This window comes from Aptenodytes forsteri, unplaced genomic scaffold (assembly GCF_000699145.1).
Source record: "Aptenodytes forsteri isolate BGI_AS27 unplaced genomic scaffold, ASM69914v1 Scaffold61, whole genome shotgun sequence".
Taxonomy (NCBI): Eukaryota; Metazoa; Chordata; class Aves; order Sphenisciformes; family Spheniscidae; genus Aptenodytes; species Aptenodytes forsteri.
The window spans coordinates 7,255,020-7,280,388 of NW_008794443.1; the positions used below are offsets into that span (position 1 = coordinate 7,255,020).

The window sequence follows — 25,369 nt, forward strand, 5'->3', positions numbered from 1 at the left end:
ACTTATTTGTGTCAAAAAAAGCAGCACGCAAGGGAAAAAAAAAAAGAAAATCCCTTTTAGCAAAAGAACTGTTGTCTTTAACGTATCCTTGAACCAACCAGGAGCATTGCCCTTCTTGAAAATGTCTTGACGTCACGTATAATTATCTTTGGAAAAAACATTAGGTAAAAAAAGTCAACCAAGACATCCTGGGAATATTCTTTCCAAAGACAGTATTCCGCTTTAGTGAAGAAACAAGAAAAGGTGATGGAAGTAAACTCCTTGGAGCTAGCAGATGGACTGAGACAATTTTTTAATTTTAATCTGGCCAGCTAAGCTCTTTACCAGAGCTTGTCATACCATTAACAGACAGTCTAAACAAGGACAGCACCTTTCACATTTAATTAACCGTGATTTTTCATTGGCCCTTCAATTTCTGCCCTTTTTTAAAATCATGCTGACCACAAAACATCAGAGGGAGCACGCTAGTCTCCAGTGGAAGGTCTCAGTGTGTTTGTCTTCTGCTTGTACAAATATACGTATCTAAAAATGCACTGACTCGCTTAAACACTGATGGAGATGTAGGCAACACCGAAGCAATCTTTCTGCAGGATTGCTTCTTCTGGTGACAGAACTAATACAGCCCTGCTGCCTGAGTCTCTGCTAAAGCAGAAAATCTCGTGCTGTTACACCACTGTCCCTCGCATCCCAGAAGAGGTGCTTCCCCCCGAGATAACGCCAGGGCAAGTTGTGATGCTTTCATCTCTGTCCAGGTATTACCTGACATGAGCAGTAGGAACAAATTAGGACAGATGCCTGAAGAGACGAACAGCTAAGAAGAACTGCAGAAAGAACAGAGGGCAGGAAAGCAGCAGCAATCGCAGCTCCCCTCCTCTCCAGGGTGAGCTCATTGTGGAAATGTGCATGGAAGCAGTCCTGCAATGGCAGGCGGCATTCGGACCACTAGAAAAGCCCCGTCAGGGCTGTCTCCTGGGTGGCGTTAACTCAGGACTCGCTGGTTACTGCGTTCAGATCAATCTGAGCAAACTGCTTGTTTGTCTGAAGTGACATTTTTGGTAGTGGTTTTGCGTAAATATTTCAAAGCTGGATTCCCAAGGCTTCCCAGATGACAGTCTGCAGAGCATTTACACAGAGCTCCTTAGGTATACAGCGCTGACTCCTCCCTTCTAGCTGCTCTGAACTCCAACAATTCAGATAACACTGATAATTCCTGATACTGCACACAGGACACTCGCAGGAATCAAATAAAACCACCTTTGTTTTTAGGCTCTGTCTTCTGACATCTAAGAGGCTCTAGTAGGTATTTTTCAAAATGATAACATATTTTCCTTGATTTTTCCAGAAAACTACTAAGTTACACTTTAAGTTAAACCACTGAGCTGCTCTAACACCCCCAAACAGTTTTCTTAGAACCAGACATTTTGGATCTATCAAACCAGCACTGTTCACCTAGGCTGGCTCTGTCAAGCTAACTACAATACTGGCAGCAGCACCAAGTGGAGTGCGCTCCCGGAGAGTCTTCAGATTTACGGCACTGCTGTTTGTTTCATCAGCAAAGTACTCAAAGGCACTCAGAATGTGAATAGTATAAAAACTACCTGCTTTATATCTCTGTCAAAATTTATTTTCTATGGTATGGCTGCGTCAGCTTCTGTGTGATAAATTATTTTAAACATTTAAGTTCAGTTTCATTAATATTAGTTCAAGCTATCAATTTTAAATTCAACACTGATTTCAGCACTGAAATTTAGATTTGCACAACTGAAAATCTCCTGTACTTACGATAGCAAAATGCATAACTAAAAGCACAGTCATCATTTAAAGTTTCTTAAAACAAGCAAAACAACTCATGATAGTTTTCCAAAATCACCTTGAAAAATTAACCCCTCCCTTGATTTGACTAAAGTCTTTACAGTAATACTTTGCATCAGAAGATGCATAGATAGTTTTCAAATCACCTTGAAAAATTAACCCCTCCCTTGATTTGACTAAAGTCTTTACAGTAATACTTTGCATCAGAAGATGCATAATTCTTCATTTCCAGCAGCCAACTTGTATCTATTCAAAAGTACTTAGGAAAAGTATATTCTTGCTAGGGAAAAAGAGGGAAGTATAATCCTAGCGACGTAACATGCCGAGATCACATCAGTACCTCCAAAAATCAAGAGACAATTTTCTGACAATTTGTATTTCTGAAAAGAAAGGACATGCACTTTCATATAGCAGATGTGATTAAGCTGAATTCTAGTTCTCTACAAGGTAATGGTCACTGAAATTCTGCTACAGCACACATACTGTTCTAAAGAATTTCATTGTTTTCAAATGCAATTTATTCAAAAAGCTAAATCCACTCATCTGTAGCTAAATAACGCAAAATAAAGGTATACCTTAATGAAAATGCCTCTAAAGAAGAGCCATATGATGGCAGACACTCCCTACCTCCAAGCTCACAGGGTGTAATACCAAGATTATAAATTGTCTCCTGTGACTGGACTACGGCAACTGACTTTATGGCATTGACAGGACTCACCAACAAATTTCCCAATCAGTTTAGCTGAGAAAATTAGCTTAGATGAAACCTTGCCACTTGTTCAGTTTCTGTGGTTGCTGTTGCCAAGCATTTCACCATTACTGCTTTTTGCTTGTGCTTCCAGAGAGTTCTCCGGTGAACTCTCTCCCAAGAATAAGCAAGGTCTGAGGCTGTCTAGCCTTCCAGCTGAGCAAATTAGCCCACCATAGCCTGTCATACTGCCACCTCTTCCATCACATAGTATTGGTAAAGTATTTGGAGCAGAATAATCAGGAAGTGAGGTCAAGCAAATTGACCTAACTCTTCATTATCTACTCTGTCCTTGTAATGTAAGCCTATTCTCGGCATTCCTCCTTTTCTGAACTGTTGATCAGACAAGTATCTCTTGCCTTGCTCAACAGTCAAAGATGATCCCGGTGCCTGTGCTTCATCTTTGAACGATGTTTCTGACTTCAATTTTGTTGGACAGAATTATCGCTGTTGGTCTTGGTTTTATTCGACCATTAATGGAAACATTTTCAATCCTGAGACCTTTCAAGTCTCATTCTACAATTCCTGCTTTTCCATCTAGAAACCAGTCTTTTTTTGGGAGGGTTGCCAGAAGCAATATTCCGCTTCCCTGTCGTATCAAGATAGAAGTGTTACTACTGTGGCATTTAAGTCTTTATTATTTTGTAAGGTGTAGTACTTACTGAGCACTGCAAGCTCATCTCAGGGTCAAATTCTAGGAGGCGAGTCCCAGAAAGGACAGATGGACTGCAATGAATCTATGCCTGCAATTCCAGAGGAAAAACACAGCAGTCCACAGATACTTTTAAAAAAGCACACTTGCGGTTTCATGATTCACTTCTCCAGTTCTTGATGAAAACTAGGGGGTTTTTTATGTTTTTCCTGGAAGATTCGCCCAAGTTACTTCTCTTCCACCTTGTTTCTTGTGTCATGCTTGCCAACAGTACCTTACACGGATCTCCATGACTCAGATTTCTTCATGGAAGCCAGTTTCTGGTCGCACACAGCCAGAAGGTAGCAGTTTCTTTTAAAGAAACTGATAGCTACATGTAACACTTTGAGTACAATTCATTGCCTTGAAACCAAAATTACACAATGTAGGGTAAAGAGCCTTACAAGACTGGTTTGCTTTGAAGTATCACGCCACTCCACCATTTCAGTTAAACAGGGATTAATACAGGAAATGGAGATGCAGGAGATGTGCAAAAAGGTCCCCGAGTCAGTCTGGTGCCTTATATATGCTAAAAGTTATCTTCGGGGAGTTCTAGCAACTAAAAAGGAAGCAAGAAAGTACCTGGAGTGTAACTTTTTCCACAGACACTTCCTAGCATTCACCACAGATCTGTTAAATGCAAATGGCTGGAATGAGGTGGGTTGCGGCTGGTAGACCCAGGCATTTCCCAGGCTAGTCATTCGGGCTGTCAAGACTGTTAGCTTAACTACAGAAAACAGCTGTAAGGCTCTTGAGTCAAAAAGCAGCCTTGCTTGCCACAAGAAGCTGTGAACTAGCTGCATGCCTTTATAAGGACTGGAGAACAAATAATCACTTCGATACAAATTGGGTTAAGATACACATACTGTGTATATACCTTAAAAGCAGTAAGATGGCCTATCCTACGCTTAGCTCACTGGCTATTTGTGGCAGTTGGGAAAAGAATGGTAACAATCACGTTCAACAACTTCTGGAGAGAATTTTAATATCAAATGTATTGGCATTCTCATAGCACATATCTAACAAATCTACAAAGGCAATCCTTTAATGTTATAAAACCAGTTTAGAAAAGTTTATACACGACTTTTGGTTTTAAATATCTATAAACCAGTCAATCTAAAAAGGAACAAAGTACTTTATGATAAAAACTAACTTTAACATAAGAAAAAGCCCAAACTATTTGTCATAAGGGAACATTGAAAATATGCATCAATTAAAAAGGTGTACAAAAAGGGCACACATTTTCGCATTTTATCTTTCATCTGTCTTAGAATAAATACACAGATTATCCCTGTAAGTAATGCTGATGATGTGATTTAGGTGATGAAAGCCACAAAACCTCTGGGATGAGGGGGACAGATGTTGGTGGGGGGTAGTGACAAACCACAGAATAAAAGTAGAAACAAAGACAAAAACCACAAAGTAATTGCACTAGGCTGCTCACAGCTATACAGAAGGTAACTGCGCTCAGCAAACTACTTTGTTTTAAAATTGTCTCTCTTCTCCAGAAAGAATGCTTCCTGGTTTGAGAAACAATGGTGGGGGATTTTTTTGGATGACTGTACAGAACCTGAAGTAATAACTGGATTTTCCAAATGCTAGGTTTCAGAGCTGTCTTGAGGGAAGGGGCCCTGAGAATTCTGCAATGCCATAAAAACGTTCACATCTTTGGGTTGCCCTCAATTTTTATTTTAACTCTCTAACCTACTTGCAGCTTTAAGAGCTCCGATTTTGTAGATACGTTTATGACACAGGTGGTTTTGGTGGTTATCTGACACACGGTCCTTCTGAAGGGTGCGATGACACTGAAGTTTACTTACAGTGGGGAACAGGAGAAAGCATCCTCTTAAAACAGTCACCTTTTATCGTGCAGTAACTACAGAAAAAAAGTGTGCACACGTCAAAATGTTATTGAAGTTTTATGTGATCACTGTTTGAGGAAAAACTACATAAATATGTATTAAGACAATGATAAACTTGTGCTAGTTTATCAAATCAAGTCTGAGTTCAAACACTCAAATATTCGGGCATCTTTACTCAATTGTCCTGAGCAAAGTATAAATCCTGTTTGTCTTATATGTAAATTACATACCTTAAAGACATATTATATGTAACATAATGACCTTTTTGAATGAAAATGGCCTTATTTTTCAGTAAAACACCTCAAACTTTTGAGGTTGTTGAGCCACAACAGGCAGAGTACTTGCCTTTCTAATGCAAGTGATACCATAAGATTTGCAGGTATAACTCCCAAAAATAAGGTGAATAGGATTAAAAAAATCTACTGCCTACATGGGTTGTATTGGCACGTACTTTGAGAGCAAGATTTCTTCTAAAATCTGGTAAGAAAAAAAACTCTTCAAAAATACTTTAAAAAAATCCACTCTCGACTTTAAGAGATTTCAACAGTCACTTTCAAGCAAATGTCTTCCACTCATGGCAATAAATTTTTATGATGAAAATGCTAGGGAGGGAAAAAAATAAAAATAAAAAAAACCAACTCAGCAGCCTCAAGTCTTGGCAGAATTTTCTGACACATGCAGACAACTTCTGTATATAATCAGAAGCAAAACAAAAAACACATCTCTAAAGAGAGTCAATATTAGATCCTTAAATTAAAACAATACATAGTATTCATTCTATCTGTATGAGCTGCAAAATCAAGAGAGACACAGTATAGGATCAAAATCCTGTCTTCAGGCCTGAGTCCTACATGATCATCCATGTTTATATACAATTGTAAAGAACAGGCTCCAAAAGATGAAAATATTATTACATCCTTGTGGCACATACCTGTACGCAGCTTTCATATTCCAAGTAAAGAATCAATTAGCAATCCATATGTATTAGCTTTAACTTACATATTTACACTTTTATCTACAACCTTCTCCTTTCCCCCCCCAACTGCATTCTATGACCACACAATCCAAATGAAAAAAATTCTTTAAATAAATACACACTGAACAAACAAAATACTTCTTGTGGTTCTTTTGTTTTTTCTTCCTTGCAAGGCAGAAAGAGCCCAAACGCTGCTAAGCAGAGTTCCAGTTACTTTATACAGCAATGTTCTTTGCCAGGTCTGGCTTATTAGATTTATTAGCTGCTGCTGCCACTATGCTGTTGAAAGTGCAGTTGCAAGATCAGGTCTCGAATTTCTTCTCTTTTGCTTCTGATCAGCTGACGAGGGAACCACTTCTCCAGATGCAGTGGCTGTTCAAAGTTAACTATGGGATTCTGGTAACAGAAAAAGGAATATTTACAGCATGAATTTCCTAAAGCAACCTTCAAAAAGAATTTCCAACCCTTTCATTACTGCTGAGACCAAGGAGGCACAAACAAGTTTCCATGAGACAGTGACAGGCTTCAAAGTCAAATTCCAGTTCCTCCATGGTAATCACATATATACATATCCTTACCACAAGCTACTCATGGTAAACACCAAACAGGTTATCACCACTTCTCTTAAAGATACATCAGTATAAGCACATATTCAAGGCAGATTCCATATACTATGATATAATTAGACATACTCTTGATATCTAACAAGGGACAGATGCACTTTGGTCACAAAACACACATGTACAATCACACTATAGGGAAGGATCAAGCATACAAGTTAAGCATGATGAGGTTTTGTTGCCTCAGGCATGTGTTTTTCTGTCATGAGCTGGTCTGACAGAAGACAACAAAGAAGCAAGAACACTGCTAGCAGTTTTAGCAGGACATGAGAGGGGGAGAATTCGGAACAAAAGAGGATAGCAAACTGAAATGGCTGAGAGATGCTGGCAGCTTTGGCAGTAAGACCACAACACCACATCCGATTTGCCAAAGTCAATTTTTTTCCCCTTCCCCTCTTCATTCTTTTGCCATGCTTATATCTCACCGCCTCCTTCCTTTGAATAAAGTAGTATATGAGAAATTGAAAAAGCAAAGCAAAAAACACATCATGATTTGCGGTCTATGAGCCCTGGTATGTTTAGGCCAAGTTACAACCACCTTGTTCTGGCCTTGCTTCTGCAAGCAGAACATGACCGCACTGTTAGAGAATGGGCAGTTCAAAAGCATTGGTAAAGAATTTCTTTTTCCACCTACACAAGAGCTCAACTCATCTATCACAGAATCACAGAATGGTTGCAGATTGAAGGAACTTTGGAGGTTACCTGGTCCAACCCCCCTGCTCAAGCAGGGCCACCTAGAGCCAGTTGCCAGGACCATGTCCAGACAGCTTCTGATTATCTCCATGGAGGGACACTCCACAGCCTCTTTGGGCAAACTGTACCAGCACTTGGTCACCCTCACAGTCAAAAAAAAGCATCTCCTTAAGTTCAGAGGGAACCTCCTGTGTTTCAGTTTGCATCCATTGCCTCTTGCCCTGTCACTGGGCACCACTGAAAAGAGAGGGCTCTGTCCATTTTGCACCCTCCCCTCAGCTATTTGTACACATTGATAGGATCCCTCCTGAGCTTCCTCTCAAAGTCCCAGCTCTTTCAATCTTTCCTCACAGGAGAGATGCTCCAGTACCTTAATCATCTTTGTGACCCTTTGCTGGACTTGCTCCAATAGTGCCACCTCTCTCTTGTACTGAGGAGACCAGAACTGGACACAGGACTGAGGAGAGGGGAAGGATCACCTCCCTCGAACTGCTGGCAACATTCCTCCTATCATAGACCAGGATACTGCTATCCTCCTTTGCTGCAAGGACACACTGCTGACACACATTCAACTTGGTGTCCACCAGGACCCTCAGGTCCTCTTCAGCAAAGCTTCTTTCCAGCTGGGTGACCCCCAGCATATATTGGTGCCTGAGGCTGTTACTCCCTGGGCACAGGACTCTACACTTCTTGTTGAACTCCATGAGGTTCCTGTCAGCCCATTCTCCAGGATCTCGAGGTCCCTCTGGATGGCAGCACAACACCCTGGTGTATCAGCCACTCCTCCCAGTTTTGTGTCACCTGTGAACTTGCTGAAGGTTGCACTCTGCCCCAACATCCAGATCATTAATGAAGATGTTAAACAGGACTGGACCCAGTATTGATTCCTGGGGTACACTGCTAGTTACTGGCCTCAAACTGCCTGCCACTGATCACCACCCTCGGGATCCATCCAGTCAGCCAGTTTTCAATCCAACTCACTGTCTGCTTATCCAGCCCATACTCCATCAGCTTCTCTATGAGGATCTTATGGGAGACAGTGTCAAAGGCCTTGCTGAAGTCCAGGTATACAATATCCACTGCTCTCCCCTCATCTACCAGGCCAGTCATTTCATCATAGAAGGTTATCAGGTTGGTCAAGCATGACTCCCACCCGTCTTTGTGAATGCATGCTGACTACTCTCAATCCCCTTCTTGTCCTTCACATGTCTGGAAATGGTTTCCAGGATTAGTTGCTCCGTTACGTTCCCAGGGATCGAGGTGAGGCTGACCAGCCTGTCGCTCCCCAGGTCCTCCTTCCTGCCTTTTTTGAAAGTAGGAGTGACATTTGCTTTCCTCCAGTCCTCTCCCGGTTGCCACAACGGTTCAAATATTATCGAGAGTGGTCTCACAATGATATCAGCCAGCTCTTTCAGTACTCATGGGAGCATCCCACTAGGGCCCACGGACTTATGAATGTCCAGTTTAAGTATTCCCTAGCGTGATCCTCTTCCACCAGGGGTATGTCTTCCTTGCTCCAGCCTTTCCTCCAGCCTCTAGGGCCAGGGACTCCTGAAAGCCAGCCTTGTTAATAAAGAGTGAGATGAAGAAGGCATTCAGAAGCTCAGCCTTTTCTATGTCCTGTGTCACCAGGGCCCCTGCCCCATTCAGCAGCCAGTCCACATCTTCCCTACTCTTCCTTTTGCTGCTTACATAACTATAGAAGCCCTTCCTGTTGCCTTTGACACACCTCACGAGATTAAACTCCAGTTGGGTTTGGCTTTCCAAATTACATCTCTGCATGCTTGGACAGTGTCTCCATATTCCTCCCAGGTTACTTGTCCCTGCTTCTGTCTTCTGTATACTTCCTTTTTATGTTTGAGTTTTGCCAGGAGCTGCTCCTCCATCCATGCAGGCCTCCTGACATCTTTGCTTTACTTCCCGTTTGTTTGGATGAACTGTTCTTTAGCTTGGAGGTGGTGTTTCCTGAATATCAACCAGTCTTCTTGGACCCCTCTTCCCTCCATGGCCTTATCCCATGGAACTCTTCCAAGCAGATCCCTGAAGAGGCCAAAGTCCAGGCTTGTGATCTTGCTTTTTGCCTTGCCCCTTCCTCTCATGATCCTGACCTCCACCATCTTATGGTCACTGCAGCCAAGGCTGCCTTTGACCTTTACATCCCCAACCAGACCTTCCTTGCTTGTGAGTGCCATCCAGCAGAGCACCTCTCCTCATTGGCTCCTCTATCACTTGGGTCAAGAACCTGTCATCAGTGCTCTCCAGGAACCTCCTGGATTGCTTATGTCCTTCTGTGTTGTCCCTCCAGCAGATGTCAGGGTGGTTAAAGTCCCCCACAGGGACCAGGGCCTGTGAACATGAGGCTGCTTCTAGCTGTCCCATAGGAGGCATCATCCACTTGTTCTTCCTAATCAGGTGGCCTACACCAGATGCCCACTACTATGTCACCTATATTAGTCTGCTCTTCAATCACTACCCATAAGCTCTCAGTTGGCTCCTCATCCAACCCGAGGCAGAGCTCCATGCATTCCAGCTGCTCTCTCACATAAAGGGTAATTCTACCTCCTCTTCTTCCCAGCCTGGCCTTCCTAAAGAGCCTGTATCCATCCATCACAGCACTCCAGTCATGTGAGCTATCGCACCACGTCCCCATGATCTCAGCAAGATCACAGCCATGCAACTGCACACAGATCTCTAATTCCTCACATTTATTCCCCATGCTGTGTGCATTAGCGTACAGGTGCTTTGGAATGGCGATCTCTTCCACTACAGAAGAAAAATCTATCCACTGGCCAAGGCCCCACACAAGGCCTTCCACGCACAGGACTCTCAGAGAGAACACGGACCACATGTATAAGCAATAAAACAATGAGAGCCAGTCAACGGACAGAGCAGGAGGGCAGTGCACTGATCAGGGGGAAGAAGAGTTGGGGACACTCTAAAAGACAGTGCCTGAAGCCCAGAATCTGCAGATGTTTAAAGGTATGTGCTGAACAGGAAAGAGAGGCTCACTTAGCTCTGTGCACTCCCTTTTAAGGATTCCCCTCTCCCTCTCTCTGCAGAAGCTGCTGCCTGCAGAACCACGCAAAGAACAATGCACAAACTGACCAAAGTTTTAGAGGCTACAAGAAGAGATGCACAGAAAAGATGCCTTTGTAACGTCTGTAGGCCAGAAGTGTGTAAACTAAATAGACTCCAAATACACCCAAATAGTTACGGATATTGAATGTGTCAATGTAAAAGCAACATTAAACTACAAGGTCAGAAATGTTTGCCAGCAAACGCAGATGAGAAACTATCTGGCTCCAGATACCAAGACCCCTGCCACTACTTGACGAGTGGGTTTTATCTCCTCCTCCTCAAATGGCTTTGACACTTTCAAGGCTGAGCATCACAGGCTTTTGTGTCTGGCTATTTCCCTCAGAAATAGTTTTTTGGGGTTTAAGCTGATTTTGGGGAAAGGGGAAGGTAGTTTCCATTTGTACCTGGAAGAAGCTTTCTACATATTGCAGCAAATAGACCCCACAATCACTGCTGTTATCTTGTTTAGGTACTCTGGGACACAGGTCGATCATAGTTGATTTATTGAATTCTCGATGTGTTTTTCGTTTAGCTTCCCATTCCACTTCAAGGTACCTACAAAAGAAAGCAAATAGATTAAATACTTGAGAAAACTCCCAAGCTCAATGCATTTTGGGGTACTACTCAGTATTGTTCTGGAGCTGGCCAAAAAGCTAAAATAGCTTTAACCAATTTCTTCCACAGAATCTGTCAAAGAAATTCATACAAGGAACAACGCAATTTCCACTGTCCAATATTCTATCACACTCAGAGGCATCTCTACCACATAATATGCAATACACAAAACAAAGATGTATGACATTATTTAAAAACAAAGTTTTGTGCTGAGTTTCTCCAAGCTATTAGGATACCAGGACATTTTTAAACCTTAACTAAAGGAAGAAGTCAAGTAATCTTTCCTGGCTATCACACCGATTTTTCCTGGGTTCATCCTAGGAGGCCAGCAGTGGTTTTCTAACCGAAGCAAACCATTAAAAAGCCCTTAGAATTCACTTTACAAACAACTTCAGTTACAATTGCACCAATATAACCCTTGCAACCTACTAGTGTACAAGGTATATAAAGACTTGTTAAAAACCTTAAGGGACCACTTCTTTAATGATTATGACTTATTTGTTATCAGGCTTTTCTATTGTTCTTGTGCTTCAGTAGCAACTCACTGATCCCACGTTCTGGGCTGGCCACTGACTTTGAAGATGGGATTGAAAGCATAAGGGTCTGATTTTTCAAAGGCAACAGTTACCTGTACTTTTCTGCTGACTTTAGTCAGAGTTGCAAAGGCTCAGGGCTTGTGAAAAATCAAATGTAAGGTCTGACTTAATGCATGTATTTTTTTATTCCCTAAAGTCAGACCGTATGTTTGATTTCTAAAAGCCCGAAGTCCTTGCAATTCTGAGAATAAAAATACATATAGAACACCCAAAACACCTTTGGGGAAAATGGCAACAGTGAAAAGGCGGCAAACATGAAACAATTCAAAGATGAAGACAGTTCAGTGAAGCACATTCCCCAGAAACTGCAAGTACCTATGACTGTAGACTTTAAAATTAATTTGTTTGAGCCGGATCACTGCCCAAAACACAACAAAAATCAACTCAAGGAAAGAAGAGGTCACAGAACCTCTGCATCAGTTTCCTTAAACTTCTGCTTTCAGAGTGTAACTGCAAATTGAAGGAATAATAGGTCTGCTTCCCAAATTTCCCTGATCTCACAACTCCATAAACCACCTCTTTGTTTTCTGACCTTTCATGACATCTCTCTGAACTCCAGGAAACCACTCTCTCTGGAATTTCAACCTGAGGAGTAGCTCAAAGCATAGAGCACTAAGTTAATACATTCCACAGAGATTTAAAAAACAAACAAGCAAGCAAAAAACCCAGCTATTTCATCCTTCCTCCCAAGACACACATGGTGGGGAGGCCTCTCTGTCTAGGGAAAAGATGGTTTCACAAAAATTTCTGATTCTCAATCTAACCCTCACACAGCATTTTGAAGAATTTATTTTTACAAGAAGGATGTACTATTTGGTTTAGATTTTTGTTCCTTTCAGTGAAGTGGATACAACAGAGAACAAAAAGAACAATTCTGTTTAGCTTCAAATATTTAATATTAGCAACTTTTTAAAAAGTTGTCGATAGATGTTAAAAGCCATTAGGAGTGTGTAAAAGTACTGAAAGTTTGAAGACATTCTTCCAATACTTATCTACTTATCACATAAAAGACTGAATATATTTTTACTCTCACTTTACAAAACAAATAATACCATTCCAATATAACTATACTGACACATCAAGCTTTTAGACAGCTTCAGTCTCGTTTCTACTTTTTTTGCACATAGATAGGAGTGGATTTAACACTAATTCTGTAATTTCTATCAAAAAAATCAAGCTCAGCCCTTTGGAAAATTAATCATTTAAATTTCAAAGTATTAATTTTAAAGAATCTGTTTTTCTACCCTTAAAAACACCCTCCATTACTGAACTGGAAGGGATTAAAAAAACCCAAAATCCCCTCTACTTTTTTTTTTCCAATTTCAAAAAGTGTCCACTTTACAATTTTTGCATATCTGGGCTGCAGAACAAAGACAGGCTTTTCACACAAGCCTCTGTATTGCTATTACAATCTTCTTTGTCGTGGCTCTTTATGGATTTTCCTTTAGCATTAGAAACATACACCTTTACAGAGAAAGCGATTTTGAACATAGAAATATGACCAGCAGCATCTCTCTAATAAATAGAAACTGTAGTTACTTACTCTCTCAAAACCTGAACTGTTTTCTGCACAGAACCAGCTTTCAAAGAATCTAAGATGAGTATACAAGGCCTGTACACAACAAAAACAAACAAACAAATCATTGTAGTCTTTTATTACCAAAACTACTGAAGCAAATATTTTGTTTGAATACAGCTTAACAAGAACATCAATATCTGAACAAACATGGAAAAAAAAGGACAAGTTCCTCCCGCCATGGCTTTATGACAAATAACTGAATGACTGCAGAATTTTGTAATATAATTTAATGATACAATATTAGTATGAAAACGGAAACGTACCTTTTACAAATCTGCCTTTTGGAATTACTTAGGGAGATCTGGGAGAAAAGAAAATAAAAATAACCTTAAAAAACCTACAACAATTATAAACTCAAATGTCTTCATAGATTCAAAGGTAAAGCCAGAGAGGTTCCCATTTCAGAAAGGGAGAAACTGGTAAATAATTTTTAAAAACACGTGAAAGCATAGCATAGGCAACACAGGTAGGCAAAGGAGGACTTTAGGCTAATTCAAAGTGCCTTACACATGCTGCAGGCCACGCAAACATCAACAGCTGCTGCAAAAAAGACGATGCAAAATCACTTGGTCAAGTCTCAGAGCCTTCAGAAATAGAGTAATGCATGTTTCCTCTGTCAGTACAAAAAGGCACTTACTTTAGAAATACCTGAATCCAGGACTGAAGCAGAAGTAGCAATTTCATTGCCACCTAGTACAAAAGAACAAATTAAAAAGTCTTAAGAAAATATTTCCTAGCGGAAATATTTTCCTTTTCAAATTCATGATTATTAGTATTCAAAATACGATAGTGAAGTATAAACTAATTTTGCTTCCCTTCTGAATGTTCAAATAGCAGAGTTACTGAGGGCCTTCCTTCCCGATAAAATTCTTACTCAAATCCAAGAACTTCCCACTCATGATGGGATCTGAGCCACTGATTCTACATGTCCCTTCCAGCATTCTCCAGAGTTGCAGACAAGAAGAATGCAGTGCAGTCCTTGCTATGCATGGTAATACAAAAACATATTACATCAATCTTGATGTGAAAGATACTTTTTAAGACATGATCTCTCTCCTTCAAGGATTAAGGCACTATTAGAATTGTATATGGCTTGACATAATTTTCTTCTAGACTACCTACCTTTTGAGAATAAAATTCTGTTAGCATCCATTTCTTCTTCATCCTTGCAGTTACCAGGAAAGGCCAACACTGAACCAGTTCTAGTGTTCTCACCCTCTGACGAAAGTGGAGACTGTTGAGGCTGGTGATATAATGAATTTTGATGGGGACACTCCTCATAGACAGCTTCTTCTAACCAAGGAAAACAGATAACTGCAATGTACCAATGAGACCTGTCCAGCAGTGGGGAGAGGGGGGGAAAAAACATCAAAACTGTGTAACATTTGGTTCTGAAAAGGATATGAAAAGTTTTTATAACATTGAGAGCTCATGGACAACTGTTCTGTGACACATAACCATTGTTGCCATGTTCCTTCATGGCATCTCATACCAATCCTCTCACTCATTTTTCACTTTGCCTTGTGGCATAACAGCATAAGTAAGTATCAATTCCTTTAAAAAAACCCAACAAACCCACCACAGCAATTTATCAGTGTCTCACCACCCATCCCACACTGTTAAAAGAAAAAAAAGTAATAAAATAATCTGTGATGGTGATCCCAGTTCTGAATATAGCTGAGGGTATGGCATGCCTCCAGCCTTATCTCTTTCTGCGGCCATTTTGCATATGTAACTCTCAATGACTATTCAGTTTTACTGGAGTTTCCATGTGCAGGTCAGCTATTCAACCAGGCCAAGCCACAGACTATGGAAGTACTACTCCTGATCCATTAACACTATGAGTTGCTGTGATTTCTTTACAGAAATATTACTTAAGTGCACAGGAATCACCATAATGACACACAAATTATTTTGAAAAAAATACATAAAAGCAATTTTCAGTAAAACAGAAAACAAAGATGCTAAGTTTACTGAAGACAACTAAATAGTGTAACTTTTGAAGAGACTTCAAAACTACTCATTCCACACCTGTTACTTCTTCAAAATCTAATGTGTTCATTTCCAATGATCCAAGCTTACAGCCATAAATCTTTTTATCACCACAACATTCAAATATTTCTGATATTTAAATCTTTAAATATCAGAAAAAGGTGTCTAAAACACATAGACTTACTCCTCGTTCACAGGCACAAAGATATAATCTTTGCTGAAGATGTTTATATGACGAGTCCATGTTCTTACTCTTCTGTGTCTTCTCTGTGCCACTCTGCAGAAACCAAATGACAATTGTTGTTCGGATTTGTTCTTTTTAGTTAAAGCAAGGTATAGCGATTAGTACTCCTACATCTTCCAAATCCCTCAATGGGTTTTTCTGAAATTTCCCCGACAGAGAAAAAATAAATCAGCACACCATTAAGCCCAAGTAACTAACAAGCCATTTCCAAACCATCTTAAACTCTTCTGGAAAAAATCACTCATAGATTTGAAAGGACTTCTTGTGGTTATTTATCCAGTCATTATTATTTACTATACTAAAAGCAAAAATCTCATCTAAACACCAGCCAGTGTAAAAACAGATCTATAGCAATTTACAAACATCCATGAATTAAACTTCACAATACCACTTTTGAAGGCCTGTCTAAACAACCTTATCTTTTGAAGGAAAAAGCTAAATGCCTTGCATAGGGTCATGCAACACACCTGTAGCAAAGCCAGAACTGAAACAGATTCCCTCCAGTCCTGAGCTTTAAATGCTGAAGGACATTTCACTTCCAGTCCTACAGACGTAAAGCATGAGGACAGGATACTAGGAGAATAAAAAAAACTTGAGAAGAAACCTAAATTTAGTTTCAACTTTCTTCGTTTGCACAAGTTGAAATAGAAACCAACGGTTCATAGAACTTTGCTCCTATATGATCTGAAAGCAAAATTCACTCTACTCAGGAGACATCCCTATTACCATTCTGATTCCATCCTGATCTGTGATCAAGAAACATAACTTCAGTGGAGGAGGAACGGGAGAAAAGGAGTGAGGAATGGAAAAACAAGCTGCTGTGGGACTCTGCATGGGCCAGCATTAAGTGAAGACTTGCTACAAACTTCCTCTGCTACGTGACTCTAGAAGCACTGGGAACTTAAAAGGGGAAGGCCGTTTGCAGCCTGGGAGAGCACCTATAGAAGGAGCTTTCTCACTCTACTGCCTAAGCAGTGTGAAGAAAGAGAAGCAAAGGGTCTTTAAGTTAAGCAGCTACATCAGTTGATATTAATTTCATTTACAACAGTACAGAGCCCAATTTTCCACTATCCATTTATCCAAAAAACCCCTCAGAAACAAACAAAACCCACTACCTGTAATCACCAGGTAAGTATCTAAGCCCAAACACAAAACTAGAACTTCCAAAGCTATCTCCTGATCCAGAGCAGCTACAGTCCTTGAAACATGGTGAATTAAGAGTGCCATTCTAGTTCCTCAAGAAGGTTATGGATAGTCATGTAAAAGGATGTATGGATAGCCATGTAAAAGGAATCAGATCAAGGCACAACAGCATTCTTAACAAGAATAGTTTTGTCTCCACCTCAGAACATTCAGGGTCAGAAGACAGTAAAATGATGGAATACATTCTCTTAAGCACAGCTCCTTGAATTTTTGAGACATCTTTGAAAATACTAGAGAAGTTGCTTTTTTTCCCTTTAACATAGCTTTCACCCAGCAGTGACTCTAACACGAACAAGATAGCACACTTCTTTGTGCAGGTGGCCTTGTTTGCCATTAGAATGAAAAACCTGGCGACTTCATGGATAACAGAAGAAAAATCACTTCAGAGAAACAGAAAAAAAAAAACTTTGATAAGCTGAATGATGAAAACAGAATGAAAGTTGCTGGCAGATCATCACTGTAAGTGAAGTGGCAGGGCAAGCTCCACTCTCAAACATTAGTGTTGAGGAGGAACGGAAAGTGTGCTAGGGATGGTCCTACCCTTTATACAGTCTTAGCTGGAAACACAAAGTGATACAGGGTTCTTGAGCTCTTAATGACACCTTTTTTGTGAAACTCTCCAATTCCAGTGCACTTAAGTGTTAATAAACAAGTGTGTAAACTTTGTATGTAAGAAAATTTTCTTACTAAAAATTTGGACAATAATTTATTACCAATATGTTTATTACCAAAATGAAATATGTGGTAAATCTAAAAATATTTTTAGAAGTGCAATTTCTTAAAATGATGCATACCTTGCAAAATGCTGAGTTTATAATAAAAAGATCAAAATACATAAATAATTGTCTGAAGTACAGATTCAGATAAAGTTGGAGCAAGGTGATAACATTTTCATTCATATTCAGTATGAATCACATGTAGATTTTAACGAAAAGCACCCGTGTGCTTAAATTGTGAGTTACAACATTTAACCACTAATCCTTTGGAGAACACTGATTACTATTTTATGTGCTAATTAGGAGATGATCTGCAGAACTTCCAAGTGGCATCAACAGATAGCTTATTTCTGGTCATAATGGCATCTAAAATGAACTTACGAAACTTTGAGATCCCCCTCAGAGTTTTTTTCTGTCCTGGTCAGGCACTTATAGAAGAAACTGCTAAAAATGTGTGTACGATCAGCAAGATGTTTTGGTGCCTTCTCCAACAACAGGTATCTACCAAAGAAAAAAGAAGGAAATCATTAAATTCCTTTTCTAGAAAGTACCATTACTGATAAAAAAAGGACAATTATTTTAATGACTTATCATACTCAGGTTATGCTTACTATCAGTTGCCTTCACAGCCGCTAATCATGCCAAACTTTTCTCTCTACTCTATTTTCAATATGCACGAGTGGACATCATCAGAGTATGTAACAGCCAAGCAACTACTAAGAATGCAGTTATTTTTTATCTCAGGTTTGTGCTCCGGTATTAATACTGCTCAATTTATTTTTAGAGTTAGGTTTCTAGCCCTTGCAATTAAGACAGGCTTGAAAACCTAACCAAGTACAAGCCTGTGGAGTGTTATACTGTGTATACAAAAAGCGTAGAACAGTTCAGTACTATAAATTGTCCATTTTACTTCTACACATTATACATGTGAAAGTTAAGGCAAATATTCTACAGGTACTCATTCTGTGTGATTTTACTGTTGATCACTTTACTATAAACATCAGCTTGAGTGTTTATTCTGTCATCCTAGAAGGCCAAAGCTCTCATAATTGCAGTCATCCTACACAAGGTGCCTCCAGCTTCACCTGAAGACTTGGGCAACACAGTCATACATGACACAGCCTGCAACACAAAGAAAACTGAGAATGTGGGAAGTCTAACAAATTCAGAAAGTAGAGGGGTTTCTGCAATGATTGCATTAAATTCCTTTATTCAAATCTTCCTTTTCTGGCGAGATGAAGCTACAGCTATTGAGAGGACCACACTGCATGATTTATTTCTAGTTTAGAGCAAAATACAGGTGGCTTTGCTGTAAAACCACATCAAAACACTCTGGTACACGCTTCCTTTCCCACTCCTCTAGACAAGAAGTTTTAACTGGCTTCCTATTGCTTGTAGTTACCGCAGCCATGCTAGATGCCAAGAAAAATGGAATTCTTGCAGACGACCTTCAAAAGAGCCAGAATTCTGCTTAGGTTTAAGTCAGCATAAGGAAACCAAACCTCAGCTTTAGGGAATGGTGGCCCACAATGCTGGTTCTGGAAAACTTGTTTTCACAAGCAACTTTAGCAGGATGGCATGAAGCAGGTAAGCCATGCACCACTTCCTCAAGAAGTATTAGCTGTGTTCCTTTCTGCAGGAGCTGTGCATCAGAAGAATTCCCGAACCCTCGCACAGAATAGCACAGGATGCTCCACTTCATGCAAACTTATTAAATAAACTACCTAGTACAGACCCTCAACTTTGTTCAACTGCCTGCTTAAAACTGCTCAGCACTTTCTGTTCTGTGAGGTCACCAAGAGGCTTTTTTCCCCCAGCTATTCTGTCTGGATTACATCACAGACCTTTAGAGGGACAAGAAGAATGAAATTGAAACAAATGAAACTACTGAGAATAGATAAAAGCTTTAAAAAAAGCCCAACTTACAAATTCATCATACTGTTACTTCTAAAATTGTTGTATCATATTTAGTGACCAACATTTACAGTAACATTCAAGTCCATATCAGGTCCCAAAAAGAAAGGTACAATTAAGGCTGTGATTACTTACTTAAGATAGAAATCAATGATGACATCATTGAGAAACTCTCCATATTCTAAGCACTCGAGGTCTTCTCTTGTGACTCCCAGTCCTCCTTTTGCAGGTGGGGGTGGATAAACAATTAAACTAGAAAACACAAATCACGTCATAACAGTGACAAACTGTGTTTTACATAACATTCTTCTTTGTATGGCTGTTCCACGTATAGAAGATTTTCTAGAAAACCTGTTAAAAGTGGTAGTTCTCAAAACTGTTGACTAACTCAAAAGTCCTTTATAATTTCTTCCTCCAATAGTTAAGCATTACAAAAGAAATATGCACCCCACTGCACGCTTAAATTCTGAGAAAACTTTTGAAAAGGAGATTATTTTTCCCTCCATCTTGTTTTTCTATTTTTGATAAAAGTAATTGACAAATGGCTATATAAAATGGGAAGAAATACTAGGGGACATATTCTCAAATGGTATGAATGAACAGTGATTTTTCTGTTCATTAAGACTCCAATAAGGACACCCACATTTCCAAGCAGGAAACTGGGGTTTACGCAGCATGCAGCATTATGTACTGTAAGTGGTTTGAAACTGCCCAAGTTACTTCTAAAGCTAGTATTAAAAATGTATTTAAAAAGCTCTAGATTAACAACCGTATTACTTAACTGGAACCATGAACTGAGCATTTTTGCTGTTGCAGAAACAAAACCAACTGCTACACTCTCAGTAAAAACAGTGACGGCAAAAGGCAAGAGTTCTTAAGAGGAATTTACTTCACTAATGTTTGCCATACTAGAAGTAAGAGGATTAACAGGCTAGTGCAGACAGAACTGAGGCATGTCAGTGCTCTCATAGCATCTTGCTGCATTACACATTTGTGTGTTCTCATTTTCTAATGAGAAACCATTTGTTTTCCAAATGGTTTGTTTCCAAGCTTTGTTAACCAAGCTCCTGTACTAACCAATAAATTGTATGACAAACTAGTTATAAATAGATTGAGTGTGACAGAACAGTGAAAGAAAACATTGTTTAGATTAAAAAAAAAAAGGCTCAGCTTAAGTTAGCAATAGTTTTGCTGTGATATGGACTTAGATGGACACTCACAGAGGCCATGAGGTCCCCACCCTCCCATTGATGCATCCATAATATGAGCTTGTAGTCACAGTTCAGGTATCCTCTAGTTTCAGTGAGATTTTCTGTCATCCTGTAACACATCCATTTTGTCTGTTAACTATCAGGATGGAAACAGGAATAACTACATTCATACTTGGTGATATTTTAGATTTCTAGAGCATCTTTCACACAAAACTTTCAAATCAACTAGAGAATGCTTTTATTCCAGCAATTTGTTTATTCCATTTGTTTTATTTTCACCTTCTCATCTATATGAAATATACTTACTTCTTAACTGCTCCGGTTTCTCTTACTTCTTTCCATTCTTCATTCAGTGCAGAGGACAGAGAGATAGAATAGCAACCACTATTCTGCTTATTCGCAAGGGCATAACTGGGCCTGGCCACTTTTCGTTTTGATTCCTACCAGAAAAAATCCAAACAATAATAATAGTAAAAGGCATTACACAGCTTGATATGTAAAACAGAACACACAAAAACCAATCCTGAAGCCCACAGGAGTACCCTGCATCACTGAAGGGGAATCTTGCTGGAGAGCCGAAGTGTAAACATCAGTATTTAGGCAAACGTGCCACTGTTCAGACAATAAAAAAGTTATGTCCCTTTTAAAATGATGACAGGTCTTCATCTGTTCATAACCTCTCTCTAAAACTGTTTAAGCATTATTCAGCCAAGTGACACAGAATTGGTTTTGGACAAGAAACAGGACCTGAAAGGATGGAGACAAGTATCAGACTGTCTTACTAAGAGTTGTGTATGCTTGGAAGGTTGGAAAACCTAGTTCTTAACAATTTGCCTAAAAATGATACAGATTTGAACTGGCTGGCTCAATTTTTAAGTTCCCAGTTTCACAGCCAGATTGATCTGTTGTCTCTGTGCTTTCTACTGATGGGAACAAACATATGTAATTTCTCAAGTGACAATGATGTGGGGTTGGGTTGAGACATTGACTCCTCAGAGGGAGGTGTATTAACAAATTAACTTGCAGAGCCACATGTCCTCAAAAGCCTTCGGAATCATTTGGCATTTCAAGCTGTGGAGCCCCCACAAGAATGACTAGAGGTGTCTGGAACAAGCAAGATACACAGCTCCTCCTCTGCTGCACCCCTTCACTTCCAGCTCAACTGAAAAATGGCTCCATCACTCATTACTTGATTAACTCCCAACCTGCTGCCCAACTTGCTGCCCTGGAGACACCACAAGGGCAGGAAATCCCTGTGGTTATAGGCATATGCAACCATGAGTCAACCTAAAGCTTCAGTATTTGCCATTTACTGATGAGGTCTATACACTATCCCTCTGTGGACACAATCTAGTTTACTGTAAATCTTGTCCCATTGTGAGAGAAATGACAAACATGACGTGATTTTTTTTGAGCTATGGATTAAGAAAGAATTTATTTTCTGCAACTGGCTAATCTAAAACTTACTAGAATATGTGAACACCAACAGGTGGTGATGAATCAAGCAACAGCTACTCACTAACCTGAACTGCAGGCTCATGAGCATCTGAGGTATTCTCTTTTGACATACATTGCTTTAGTAGATCCTTACTGTAACTCATAAAAGAGCTCTCTTCAGGACAAAGGTCCTTAAACAAGGGTAACGCTTGCTTCAAAGACAAAAGGTCAGGGAGATCTGGTGCTCTGTTCTTCTTGCTCACATCTGTAATCAATTCAGTCAGTCTGCCTTCTTCCCATTCTGTGAGTGGTTGGGACAGTTCAAGAAATACAAATTCACTAGATTTGGCTGGAAAAAGGAGAGAACGGATAGTATTAACTATTAGTTATGTGATAAAAACTTGTCTGCACACCCACAAAGGAGCATAGAGAGACAATGGCAGCAGGGGGAGCCCAAATAATACCCTGCCAGCTTCATCGCAGGGGCCATCAGCCCACTAAAGGCCCACCTCCATAAGCCCAGAGGAGCACAAAGGCACAATGGCAGGTAGGAACCCGAATTAAGGACTGGGAGGAAGGGACACCTGGTCTGGGCCCTTCCCAGGGCTGTCCCAGGAGATCCTCAGCCCCAGGGTCCAGACCTGACACCCATCAAGATGAGTCCATGTCAGAGCACCTTTTGGACTGAGGGGGGGTGCTACTGAGGTGTGTGGCACATGTGATGGGATGCAGGGGAAGAGCATTTTGGGATTGCACAGGACTTACTATGGGATGTTTCAGGGAAGAACCAAAGGCAGGCAAAAGGGAGGCATTTGGGTGATCTGGGAAGGAAGAAGTGTGGGGAAAACAGAGGGCTAAGGGCATAAAAAGGACCAGTTGCATCTAAATACTTTGCTGGTCAGTGCACTTGTCTGGCCATGCCCTGTGCACTGATCAGTGCAGTCTGCCCTATCTTCTTACTAAATTCCTTTCTAACTCTCTCCTGGGTGAAGGACTCTCTATTTCATGTGTGTGTATGGGGGTCTGAGCGCAGCAACTGGAGTGAGTGCGCATGTGCAAGTGAGCATGTGATTGCTAGTGAAGATCAAGCCAAACAGCCAAACTAGGTGAATAGGTGAACTGCCCTGGGAGCCAGGGGGGTGAGCAGGTCCCTAAGGGACAGTTCTGGCTGTGAGACTGCCTGTGTATCTCTAAGGATGAGAGCACACGGGAGTCAGCTGTTGGGACCCGGGGAGTCCTGGCTAGCTGTGTGCCTGTGTGCACATGACGGTCTGTACCAGCAACTGGCAGTAGCCTCAGTGGCTTGTATGTCCAGGTGCCAGCAACTGGGCAGTTGGGATCCAGGGCCAGCAACTGGGCAGACTGAGTGTCTGAGCCCAGCTGACAGAGGGATCCGCCGTGTGTGTGTGTGTGTGTGTGTGTGTGTGTGTGTGTGTACTTTCTCACTAGTGGACCGCCATCCTGCTCAGCCAGAGAGGGGAGCAGGATGAGGCTGTTGCTGCTATCTGTGTCTGTATGAGTGCTGTGTGTCTGTGTTACCTGTGTGGCCAGCTATGTATATATGTGGCGCGTGTGTGTGCTCTGTGTGCTCTACCTATTGGGACTACATCTTCAGCCTTGCTACTGGTTGGACCTGGGGACATGGAGCTGCAGCAGCCTCACCCCTCTCAGGCTGTCAGATCTGGCACAATATGTTTTCCTCTAATATTAACACACTAAGAAGGCAGAGCAGAATCATAGCAACCATTTCCACAACCTGTAAAACCACCACTGATTTGTTTCAGCAAGTCTCTACATACATTTAAAAATATTTACATTGCTACATATTTAAAAGGCATAAAACATTCAAGCACAGAAAAATTTAATAACAACTCCTGAAGGTTTCTCCTACAACAAGAATGTAATCAAGGTAAATAAACCTAAGATTAAAAAGTGCCTCACAGCTTCATACTCAGATTCTGCTCATTTCACTGGGAGCTGGGTCTATAGAAGCTACCAGTAACTTTGATAAATTTCCATCAAGTAAAGGTAATTCACTGCTAAAATTTCATTCAGTATCTCACTTCAAACTACTCGTGCTCCTTATGTAAAGTTAACATTACTTATAATTTTTCTTCATACAGGTGGGGATTGTACAGGGTAAACATACTGTTAAATTTCACACAGGCAACTGACATCATAATTTTGTTAGATGTCATTTTCCAATGATTTTGCTAATGTAATTGTGTGATTGTGCCACTCTGAATATTTGAGCAAAAGTTATATTCAGTTTTACAGAGCTTCATGCTAGAAAAACAAATAGAGCCAGTCCATAAGACCCTACAGACTAAATAGCCCATTCGGCCTTTAGTAGAAATTTTCTCCGGTAATAATGTAATGGCCCAATGCAGTCTTGTCAAAGATCAAATCAACCTTTATCTGCCAAGCCTTTCGTCTAGCATATACATTACTCAAGACTAAGGACACTTAAAACATCCCATTTACTTTAAAGGGAGAGATACTTCATCATACACAAGCCTAGTTTCAGAAGGCCTCCTCACACAGCTTACAACTGAACTGTGTTACAAGGTCTTTTTATTAAGTAGCAGTAGTTTTTAATCACATTATGTTAAATTTTTCTTCCAAATACAAGTATAGCGAGGCATTTTAGAAAAGCAAAACTGACCAACTTATCTTTAAAAAGCTATAGCCTTTCCTCAGTATTCCAGAAGCACAACTGTAAAATAACTGCTTTACTGACATGCCATATATTAAACCTCTTCACTGCATTTAAGGAAAGAGATTACTCACATGGCTTGCTGATAACTAACTTTCCTAATTGGGTTTCAATCTTTTCTACATAATCCACAGACAACCAAAGGAAAATGATCGTTGTTGAAGAACAGCCACCATCACTTCTCCACAAGCCAAACCTTCTCAGATCCAGAGTATCCACTGTCAGCTTAATATTCTTATTAAGAGCCACTGTAGAAAATAGAATTTAAAATAACCATATCTTTCACGGCCATGGGTAATTATAAAGTCATACATGTTATAGTAATTACATACTAAGATGTAAGTACAATCAGAGTGTATTACAACAGTACTTGTAGATTTTATTCCTGGCACTACATAAAACGTGTTGAGAATTTAATACTTAAATCAGTTATATCAAACTACATAAAACAAAGTTACCAAACTGTAACACCAAAAGCTAAACAACTAAATGCAGGGTTCTTAATGAAAAAAAAAAACTGTTTTTTTCTCAGAATAACCACAGTTAATACCTATAAATATAGAAAAAAATATTGCAAATCATTAACTCCTATTTGCTTTTAGTCAACCCAATTCAGAATTGCTCACAAACCTTCTCCTACAAGATACAGAAACCACACATCATCTT

At 40.1% G+C, this 25,369-nt stretch overlaps 1 protein-coding gene across 1 annotated transcript in view; it reads right to left on the reverse strand.

Moving 5' to 3' along the window:
• Positions 1-4,221: 4,221 nt before the first annotated feature.
• The window catches only part of SENP7 (SUMO1/sentrin specific peptidase 7), a 59,178-nt gene continuing 38,030 nt past the window's right edge, over positions 4,222-25,369 (reverse strand). The window contains exons 14-24 of the mRNA XM_009289718.2: positions 22,074-22,336; positions 20,857-20,990; positions 19,475-19,591; positions 17,807-17,926; positions 15,447-15,539; positions 14,393-14,604; positions 13,908-13,960; positions 13,534-13,571; positions 13,235-13,303; positions 10,885-11,035; positions 4,222-6,485 (exon numbers count right to left, since the gene is read on the reverse strand). Of these exons, the coding sequence (XP_009287993.1) occupies positions 6,348-6,485; positions 10,885-11,035; positions 13,235-13,303; positions 13,534-13,571; positions 13,908-13,960; positions 14,393-14,604; positions 15,447-15,539; positions 17,807-17,926; positions 19,475-19,591; positions 20,857-20,990; positions 22,074-22,336 (1,388 nt within the window). The 3' untranslated portion in view covers positions 4,222-6,347. The remainder of the gene's footprint in view (positions 6,486-10,884; positions 11,036-13,234; positions 13,304-13,533; positions 13,572-13,907; positions 13,961-14,392; positions 14,605-15,446; positions 15,540-17,806; positions 17,927-19,474; positions 19,592-20,856; positions 20,991-22,073; positions 22,337-25,369) is intronic.